At 44.4% G+C, this 10894-nt stretch overlaps 1 protein-coding gene across 1 annotated transcript in view; it reads left to right on the top strand.

Moving 5' to 3' along the window:
- The first annotated feature begins 1121 nt into the window (after nucleotides 1-1121).
- The window catches only part of VCPIP1 (valosin containing protein interacting protein 1), a 97959-nt gene continuing 88186 nt past the window's right edge, over nucleotides 1122-10894 (top strand). Inside the window, exon 1 of the mRNA XM_069220278.1 lies at nucleotides 1122-4051. Coding sequence (XP_069076379.1) covers nucleotides 1420-4051 — 2632 coding nt within the window. The 5' untranslated portion in view covers nucleotides 1122-1419. The remainder of the gene's footprint in view (nucleotides 4052-10894) is intronic.

Raw genomic sequence — 10894 nt, 5'->3', positions numbered from 1 at the left:
TCAAGTATCTAGCAACACCTGGAAATGTCACCCTTGGCAGATATGCGAACATGCCACATTTTAGCAGAGAAAAGAGGGAGGTTTAAAAAAATATTCGGGAGAATGTAATTCTCCCATTGTCTTCTACTCGAGGCCTAAATTGGATCCGTTGTCATGGATGGGACTTGCAATATGCTACTGCAAGGTTGGAAATCAGAAACGCAAATATATATGTTTTCCTTCTCTGTCACGAGCATAGAGGTGACACTATGGCAGCGAGAGACAGCGTGACAACAATGTTGTGTACAGCCTGTTTCTGGCAGTCCATACGCTGAGTCACATAAGCCCAGTCCATGTCGGCAGAAGCCCACCGAGGAATCTGGCTTTTGTATGCAGTAATCGGGAATCGGGAGGCAGGAGATTAGGCAGGAAATCGGTAGTCTCTCGTCTGAATCGGGAGGGTTGACATGTATGGATATGACTTCACTCACTGTTCCCGGTTTTTTTTTCTTTAACGTTTGCGTGTCCTTTGCTGCTAACGAACAAACCCGAAAAAAAACAATGTAAAGTGTAGCCTCCTGTTACAATACAGTTTGTGATAAGGAGGATAACCTGTTGCTGTGGCACAGGAAGATTTGCCAGGCAGAGAAACGAAACACACTTCTAAAGCAAACAAGGAGGTCAATGTGGTCTTTCAGCTAATGAACATAGAAGCAGGACAAGGTCCGCAAAGTCATTCTCCAATATAAACACTGAAGAACAGCCGTTTTGGTACTATTTGTTCCGCCGATGTCACGTAGTGATGTGACGATTTGCAGAACCACAAGATATGTCGTAGGTGTATATTTCATTTGAAAGATTTTAGAACTATTAGAGGTGATTTGATTGTTCAGATCCACTCATTTACCCACTTTAATCGAACAATCAGTTAAAACACGATCATGTTTGCGTGATAAACGATACTTTGACCACTTCTAATAAAAATTAAATCGTTCCATGATGGCGGCTATTTTCGTTGGCTATTTTATAACTGTGAACCTATAGTCCTTTATCTATATCTCTGCCTCCATTCTCGCAGGACACTTTTTTGGTTGACAATTCATCAGTTGCTAGTGCCATGGGTCCGAGCGTGCATTGTGAGGTAAACACTCTCGACACAGCTGCATGCCGGTTCTTGCAGTTCTCAGCGATCATCTGCTAAGCCGACAAGCGGACTGCAGTGGCAAACTAGAACTACATATCCCAAAGAAGTGCTGCGCTAAACGCGCCTGCGCATTGCCAGCCGGCGGGTGGGCAAGGCCGTTACGTCTGTCAACGGCTACACTAGGCATGAAAAGGCAAAGAGAGGCGCTTCCGTGTTGGTCGGGCTGAGAATCAAAACAAAGGCCTGCCTAAGGGCGATGAGCTGGTGAGTGTGCCCCGCTGGGGGTGGCAGTAGACATGGCTCAGCCGGGACCCAAGAGGAAGGACCGGCGCATCTTTTCCGGCAGTTGCCCGGATCCCAAATGCCAGGCGCGGCTCTTCTTCCCGGCTGCCCAAAGCTCGGCAAGCATCGAGTGCACTGAGTGCGGCCGCCGGCATGAGCAGAGGCAGCTTAGCGGAGTTGAAGAAGTCACCGATCCGGACGTGGTACTGCACAACCTTCTCCGCAACGCGCTTCTGGGTGTCAGCGGCGCCGCCCGTCCTCGGGGCAGCGGCGGGAGCAATAGCAGCAATGAACCTGTAAAAGTACTGGGCCTGAGCAACTACCACTGCAAGCTCCTATCGCCAATATTGGCGCGCTATGGAATGGATAAGGCCACTGGCAAGGCAAAGTTGCTGCGCGACATGGGACAGGGTCCTGTCTTCGACTGCGCCCTCCTGGCGGACCGGGCTTTCCTCATAGAGCCCGAGCACGTGGAGGCTGTGGGCTACGGCCGCGACCGCTCGGGGAGCCTGTCTTATCTGCGCGACACGCTCGAGGCCGTGCGCCGGGCCAACGGAGGCCGCGAAGGGCTGGTGCCGGTGCATGTGGACGGCGACGGACACTGCCTGGTGCACGCAGTGTCTCGTGCTCTGGTGGGCCGCGAGCTCTTCTGGCACGCGCTGCGGGAGAACCTGCAGGCGCACCTGCGGCGAAACCTGCCGCGCTACCGGGCGCTGCTGAGTGACTTCATCGACGCAGCAGAATGGCCTGACATCGTGGGCGAGTGCGACCCTCTCTTCGTGCCCCCCGATGGTGTGCCGCTAGGACTGCGCAACGTGCACGTCTTCGGGCTAGCCAACGTCCTTCGCCGACCCGTTATACTGCTGGACTCGCTGAGTGGCATGCGCAGCCCTGGGGACTACTCGGCCACTTTCCTGCCTGGCTTGGTGCCCCACGAGCAATGCAGAGGCAAGGACGGTCAGCTGCACAAGCCCATCTGCATCGCATGGAGCAGCTCGGGTCGCAACCACTACATCCCGCTGGTGGGTGTCAAGGGCACAGCGTTGCCCCGTCTGCCTGCCAAGCTTCTGCCCAAGGCATGGGGGATGCCGCAGGAGCTTATTAGCACATACATCCAGCTGGAGGATGACGGAAGCTGTGTCATCGGTGGCGATCGTGGCCTCCAGGACAAGTACCTACTGCGGTTGGTGGCTGCCATGGAAGAGGTGTTCATGGACAAGTACGGCGTACACCCTGGTCTTGTGTCTGACGTGCACCATTACTTTTACCGCCGTACTGGCGTAATCGGAGCCCAGTCCGAAGAGGTGACAGCGGCCGCCAAGAAGGCCGTGGAGGAGAGCAGATTGCACAGATGCCTGGTATGTGGAGCCCTCTCGGAGCTGCACGTGGCTCCAGAGTGGTTGTCGCCTGGAGGGAAGCTTTACAACCTGGCCAAGAGTACACACGGCCAACTAAGGTCTGACAAGAACTATAGCTTCCCTCTTAACAACATTGTGTGCTCCTACGACGTGGACAACGACGTGCTGGTGCCGGACTACAGCCAGAGTAACCTGACAGCCTGCAGCTGGTGCCATGCCACTTCTGTGCGCCGTGTCCGGGCCGATGCCTCTATAGTCTTCCTGGACGGGGACAGAACTAACAGCAGGTCCGCTGGGGGCAAGTGTGGCTGCGGCTTCAAGCACTATTGGGAAGGGAAAGAGTATGACAACCTGCCAGAGGCCTTTCCCATCACTTTGGAGTGGAATGGAAGAGTGGTGCGGGAGACCGTCCACTGGTTCCAATATGAGACCGATGTGACATTGAATAGCAACGTCTATGACGTTGCAATGAAGTTGGTGACCAAACACTTTCCTGGCGAATTTGGGAGTGAGATTCTGGTTCAAAAAGTTGTAAATACGATATTGCACCAAACTGCCAAAAAAAATCCTGACGACTACACTCCTGTCAACATTGATGGCGCTCACGCTCCTCGAATCACGGATCCAGTGCAAGGGGCAGAGAGTCCCCTTCCAACAAAAATCATCCTCACCGGTCAAAAGGGAAAAACGCTGCATAAAGAGGAATTGACTATGAGCAAAACTGAAAAAGCAATTCAGCAGAACATCGCAGAACAGGCTTCGCTGATGCAGAAACGAAAAACTGATACTTTGAAACAAGAGCAAAAAGCACCACCTCGGTCAGCCTCACCTAGTTTGATGCGAGATGAACCTTCTTCTGCACCCGCGACTCCTACGAAGGCTCTTTACTCCCCAACTGCTACTAAAGAAAAGAAAATAAGAATGACAACGAATGATGGCCGACAGGCCATGCTTACCCTTAAATCGTCTACCACGTTTTGTGAGTTACAGGAAGGAATTACAAAAGAATTTGATATTCCCACATATCTACAATGTATACGATATGGCTTCCCACCGAAAGAGCTATTGCCTCCCAAGAACGGCATGGAAAATGAGCCTGTTCCTCTGCAGCATGGTGATAGGATAACAATCGAGATCCTTAAGGGTAAAAGTGAGCAACCTATTCAGCCCTCTTCTGCTCACACAGTGAAGCATGATGACGTTGCAGTGACAAACGCGGTATCTAAGGAACTTCAAGAACAGATTGACAAGGAGATGTATTCGTTATGCCTTCTTGCAACACTAATGGGTAAGATTGATTTTGTTTGAATGTCTAAATTAAGTGTTTACATTTTTCACTTACCTTGTAATAAAACCTGATTATTCAATTTGTTACTGTTATGCTGTGAGGGCTAATTCAGATCGTGAAAGCAGAATACCTCATTTGAAGTTGCACTGCGTTATCAATTTTCAAGTTGTGACCTCCTTTATCAATAGTGCAAATCCTTGGTATTGTGTACTCATTAGATCCAGGAACTTCACATGTTTCACAGGTAGGCCTTAAACTGCCAGCACCAATTGTGTTGCCAATCCAACCTCAAACCCCTCCTAACAGTGGTGTAACGCATTTGTGCATAGTCCAATTTTGATGGGTTTTAGGACGTAATTCTTCAGAGAGTGTTTTAAAAAAAATGTTTTATAGTGAATGAAACCGAAATCCATAGAAATAAATATATTATGAACTATTTTACATCTGAATCAAGCAGTTGAAAATGCACCAATACTTTTTAAAGCAAATTGACCATTTCACTTTGAGAGCGTGCTGGCGTTGTATACAAATAACCAGTTTTTGTGAATGCGTGATGGTTTGAATTAGCTGTAGACTAGGAATTACTAATGCAGAAAAAAAGGAATTACTTGGAAGATGCCTGTTCCGTCAGTGTTTGACAAATATTTGCTATTCAGGCAGAAACAGGTCTCTCAAATTTTATTCTAAACTGTGTGAATGGATAAGTCAATATGATTGGTGGATCAAAGCTACGCATAATTTTGTTCGTTTGTTTTGGCTGTTCATTCAGGTTTTGTGTTAATTTAGGCTGCGATGATTCACATCTTCCTCCGATCTACAATTCATGGGTGTGGAATTTAATACAATATCTACTTGTCCATGGGATAGGTTACTTATTAAATCTACTTGACCTGTAAAAAAAAATGTACTTGTCCCTTTGGTGCCATGTAGTGCAGCGACAAATTATGGCTGCAATCACATTATGTAAGAGCCTCTCTGATTATGCCAGGGCTGCTACTATAGTAGGACTTGAATACTTGTAATTCCTTATTTTGCCACCTTTCTGCAGATCTACATGTTGGGGCCGGAGGAACGGTAAGCAATAGTTCCAGGGCTGTAATGCCTTTGAATCTGCCAACCTACTAACTTGCATGTTTTGAAGGACTTTCACCAGCTCGTCTCTAATCTTTGCCCGTAATGAGAAAGGTAGGAAGTATACTCCTGACAATGGCAGAATTAGAAGTTCTTCCAGGGTTGGGGGAAAAGAGTGGTTGGAGGGAAAGTGAACTTGTAAACGTTCAACAGATTTTCACATGCCCAAATCTACACATGCATATTTGCTCATGCTAAATTACAGTTCACAAACATTTTATAGGAATACGATTTTCTGGTCTACTTCTGTAAGTTCTTATGAATTCATGAAAGCCACTAATTCAAAGACATATACCATGGGTGCACTTTTGTGACTTTCTTAAAGAAATGGGTCCCTAATTAGGTTTGGTGTTCACAAACACATTTTGTTTTTTTAACTTCTATTGCTCTCTGTCAGGTGGCTTTACTGTGAGTGATCACATTGTGTTCTTCCACAAGGAGCATATTGGCACACAAAGTAGTTTTGTTTAGTGCCAAGAAGTACTGTAGCAATCAGTAGCGTAACAAAACTGGAGGGGGGCCCCCTACAAAGAACATGGAGGGGCACCCTCTGCAGACTCCCTCAGGGCAGGTGCTGTGCTGAAGGGGCCCCATGAAGGAGGGCTGTAGGGCCTTTGTTATGCCACTGGTGACAATATGTGCCTTTTGAGACCAAAACCTTTTTCTTGTTTTTGCCAGTGTTTGTTACAATGGTGAGGACCTGGCAGCTCCCACAACAATAAAGTGTTAGAGAAAGCCATGTCAAAACAAGGCACGCAGTGAGGAATCCAAGAGACTCACAAAAAATATATGTCAGATTGGTTGGCTTTGCCGTGCTTGTTTATTTTCATGCTTCCCATAATCTTGTTGAAAAGTGTTACACTGATTTTACATTAGGAATATTTTTTGGGAAATACTAGCCTGCATCAACACATTTTACTAAATTGCACTTCAAAGAAAAAGCACCTATATTTCATAGTAGCGAAAAGAAAATCCCTACTTGCATTTTTTTCTGAACATTTTATTTTAAAAGCAAATAATCATCACTTTTGCTTACAAGCTTTTGAAAATGTTTGCATATAATCAGAGAGCCTTCGGGGACCATTATAAGTAGCCTCAATTAAACTTTTCAAACGTGTATACACTTTTATTTTATTTTTTCCACTGGAACCACGGTCAGTGGTGCAGTGTGTCCTTAAAACGTTTATTTACAGTGCTCACACTAATTATGAAGGGTTTTAATTAATGAACTATAAATGCAATTTGGAACAGCGTTAACTATTACCTCAACTGCAGACAGTTCCTTTCACTGTAAACTGGCAGCCAAAGGGTTTGTGCTGCAGGGCCTATTTGTACCAAGGACAAACTAAACATGAAAACTTGTTGCCCTTGACCCCAAACAATATGTCATGGGTGTAGGGCAATATTAATTTCCCATCCCAGTGCAATTCCCTCTCATACTATGTTAAATTCATGCTCTTGCGTCCTCGCATGCAATAAAGTTGCTGAGGTTCGCTGGATCAGTTACACTGGCAGGGTCCTTTGAAATGTATGTGACTTGAGGTGCCAGTACCAGATGAGAGAGCTGTGTTTAAAAAAGTGGGCTGCAATGAAACCCACGCTGTCTGGTAAATAGTTCCCTTAGAGAGCTCCTGGTACTGGTATTGTTTGTTCCAAAGTGTTATGAACTTTCATCAGAAGTTTTTAGGGAGAGTTGTATTTTAACCAAAACCGGCGCTGTCAGTTCATGTTTTAGGCTAATTATACTCAGTTACAGTCTTTTCTGTTTGTCGCCTGATTCAATCTTTGAGTCCTGATTGGATGATTTTATGAATTCTGTATTGAATTAGCACATTTGTTTTGGCTGTCCGGCACACATTAATACCGCAGCTGGCAAGCATCTTGATTTTGTGTGTTGGATTGTGCCATTGTTTCTGAGTGAGCAATTGATTGCGTAGTTGTTGGGTGAATGTGTGTGGCGAGTTTTTTTTTTTTTTTTTTTTTTTTTTTCTCCGAATCATACTCTAGGAGTCTAGGTCCTCAAGGTCTGGCAGGTAGACAGAATCTGTAAGTTTTTTTTTTTTTTTTTTTTTTTCCCCTTGTCTTTCTGGTTGTACTTGAGTTTTGTTTCAATAGCCTGTTTGTGTTGGTTGGTTTGCCACTTTTAAGGGCCTGATGCAGTGGCAGCTTTTAACTAGAGTAGGTCTGGGACTGGGGGGGTTTCCTGTTCCCAATAACCGTGTTTATTTCGGGGATATCTCTGAAATCTTGTGTTCGGGAACTCGTGCATTATATCACAGTGGACTTCATTATATGAAAACATATACCACCAAATTTCATGAGCATGTAATTTTAGATTGAGATCAAAGTAGGGATTATAGTGGTGTTGATGCAATGCTTATATGATAGTCATGTGCAAAATAGGGAAAGACGAGGACACGCTGTATAAACTGAGCTGCTGTAACTTACAAATAAGTAGCAGGTGGGCATAAGCTGGTATTTTCCCTACTAACTTCCTTTTATTGAAGGTATTGCATGCGCAGGTCAAAACTGAGTAATTCATTAGCGGTTTAACACTAGTTACATAAGTTTAAGATATCATCGGGACAGTTTGCTTAGAACGGTAACAACATTGTAAAGATATAATAATGAAAGCTATGTAAAACCTTGTTTAGGTGATAGTGAAAATAAAACTTTGAAAAGGTAAGAGCAACGGAATTAAATATCATTTGGAAGCCTAGCAGGGGTAGGTCTGTAGGCAAAGCCAGTGTAGCTCAGACATAAAGTGGAGTCAATCTGTAGAAAGAGGTAACACTAGCTTAGTGCCGAAGTACAATTCTATGGAAACAAGCAAGAGAAGGCAGCCTGGTGAGTGCGCTTACCTAATAAATCAAAGCAAAAAGTTTCTAAAAGTCTGTGTGAATTGTAGCTCACGGAAAGGAGGTAATTTAGGCGTCACTGACCTAAAGCGTTAAAATGAAGCCTGTTAGAAATGACCGACTGAGTCGATTGTTGATCTAAAATGCCACTCCCCCAAGTGGTGCTTTGTGGAAACACCAAAATAAGCACCATCATCAAGATCCAGGCTGCGCACATTAACAAATCGTGCTATGTAGATCACAAGAAAGGGTGGGCTGGTCATTCCTGGCCTGTAAAATAATAGAGAGTATTGCAAATTTGAACTGGAAGGCAAAACAAGCTGTAATTATAGTGGCAAGACGGATGCTGTAGATACTCAATTTCCAATGTCCTGCTCTTAAAAGAGAGCCCTAAAATCCAACCGCATGTTATAAAAAGGGGTTGTACAGTCTGCATGACCTAAGGTACAACGTCCTACATAAACATAAATGTAGGACAACAGTATATTTTTATGTAGACAAGTCCACTCATCTAAAAGTATGTGTTTGTCAGTTTCTAAGATAGGAATACTATAAGGCACCAAGATATACACAAAAAGTGAAGAGCCAAATAAAAGTGCCTAAGGAAGGCAGGAATATGCATCCTACCCTGCCTTTGTGTAAAGTTATTTCTCAAACCAAGGAAAGGGGGCGGCAAGTAAATTGTCAGATCTGTTTTGGTGAGGCATTTTTCTCAAAAACTGCTACCCACTAGCTAAAGACACTTGATCATGAAGGAGATTTAGCTTAAGGGGGTGACGGGAAAACGAAAACACTTGTAAAACATCTCAAGTAAAAAATTTAAAGACATTGAGAAAAAGCTACGATTTTGTTACTTATTTGATGCATAAGTGTGGGATATGGTCTCATTTTTTGTTGTAGTCCCCAATTTTGCCATACCTGGATTTGCTGGCTTTAGAACTCTACCTTTTGCACTGCTAAATGGTAATAGAGTGGCTGGGTTGCCCCTCTGAAACATGTGCTGTACAATGAAGCTCTCTATTTGTTCTGTTTAACTTCTGTATAAGTCTCTTCTAAATGATAGCCTAAGTGTACGTATGGCATAAAAAGTTAAATGTTACACTTGGGCTGCAGTGTGTATTTAACCTACCCACATATATTACAAAAACATATCTCTACTAGTCGTACCACTTTGCTTTTTACCACTTTTTAAGGCACTGAAATGACCGGTTGCAGGGAAAATGTCTTTGCCAGGTTGCAAAAGTCCTTTTTTATGTATTCCCAAGTCACCCCTAAAGTATGCCTTTTAGGCCCTCAGTCAAGGTGCTAATATATCAAAATAAGGAGCACCACTTGTTGAGGATAGTGTGCCCTCCTAGAGAAACAAAACCCCAAAAATGTCATTTTGTAGGCAAGACTAGACTTTTTTGGCCGAGGTGGGATTAAAATCTTTATTTTTCACTAACCTCCATGCAGGAAAGGTCTTTTAATCCAATTTATTGGTGAAGTGAGATTTTTTCTTTTTCTTTTCATAACTTAGGTACTATTTAAAAAACATACTATACACTGCTGAGCCACAACTGGTTTAAAACCAGTTCTACCACTCTGCACAACTCCAAAGCTTGGCTGGAAGAGTTCACAACTTTGTCTCAGAATGCATTGGCTTGCTCTGGGCCCAGGAAACGCAGTGGGTGTTAACTACTGACCACTTAGCAGAGATTAGATACCTGAAGTGGACAGGAACAATTGGCATAGAAAGTGGCAACTTTAGCACTACCCTTTTGACTTAGACATGCCAAAGAGGACTTCTATTCATCCCCAGGACCATTCTCAACAGTACCCTCCACCACAGTTGGAGGGAAAGGCCTGCTTGATGGCACATGGGTTCCGTCCTCTTCAAACATACGCTCCTGGGCAATTTTACAGTAAGGCGTAGAGGAAGTTTTGCAAGGAGATGGAAGTACTGCAAGAAAATTGCTAGGTTTGTGCAGTAGATTTCCTCAGTCACTGGCTAGTACAAAGGATACACTCAGTACCTCCCCCGCCACTTCCTCAGATCATTCTGAGACGTGGGAAGACTTTGTATGAAGAAGGAGTTTCTGCTGGAATAAGACTTCTGATTCCTTGTACCTGCTAAAAGAAGAGTACACACTCAAAGACTCGACGGCCCCCAAATTCTGCTGGTAGCCAGGTACTAGAACTGCTCTCCAAAGGTCAAGCTGACTTCAGGTTTACCTGCTTCATGGACCCAAAAATCAGGAGGACTTCTGACTCCACAAAGCCTCAGATATTTAAAGAGGGCTAGACCCGTCAGGCCTGATTAGAGAAAGATGTTGGGCCCAAAAGCCCTCTCTGAGGAGACAAATTCTGCAGGACCAACCAGGAGCTTTCCCAGCACTTGGAGCCTAAAGGCCTGATTTAGATGTTGGCAGAGAAGGAACTTTATTGCAATGATAAGAGTTTCCTCCCTGCCAACATGGATGTCCACCCGCCGGATATTTTTATTTTGTATTTATTTATTTATTTATTTTTTGGTATGGGTGGCCTTAAGTTTGGTTATGGTGGGAACTACTCTGTTACCGCCACAGTCAAACTTTTGAGATGGCATGATAGAGTAAGAGCTGTTGGAGGACTGGCTATATGTCTCTCTTCCCAGTTAGAATAGATGGACATATAGCCATTTTTCTTTTTCCTGTTTATCACTGACAGATAAACACTGGCGGTAAAGGACAGTTAAAAAAAAAAAAAATAATAATGCCCCCCTCACCAAGGGAGTTGTCTGCCATGGTGAGGGGTGTGTTATTTTATTTATATTTTTAAAACTTTGGTGGAAGGCTCCATCTTTTTGACGGAGCCCTGCACCAAACACTGAACT

The sequence above is a fragment of the Pleurodeles waltl genome, chromosome 2_2 (assembly GCF_031143425.1).
Source record: "Pleurodeles waltl isolate 20211129_DDA chromosome 2_2, aPleWal1.hap1.20221129, whole genome shotgun sequence".
Taxonomy (NCBI): Eukaryota; Metazoa; Chordata; class Amphibia; order Caudata; family Salamandridae; genus Pleurodeles; species Pleurodeles waltl.
The sequence above is the reverse complement of the archived record's forward strand: the minus strand, read 5'-3'. Positions and strand labels throughout refer to the sequence as shown.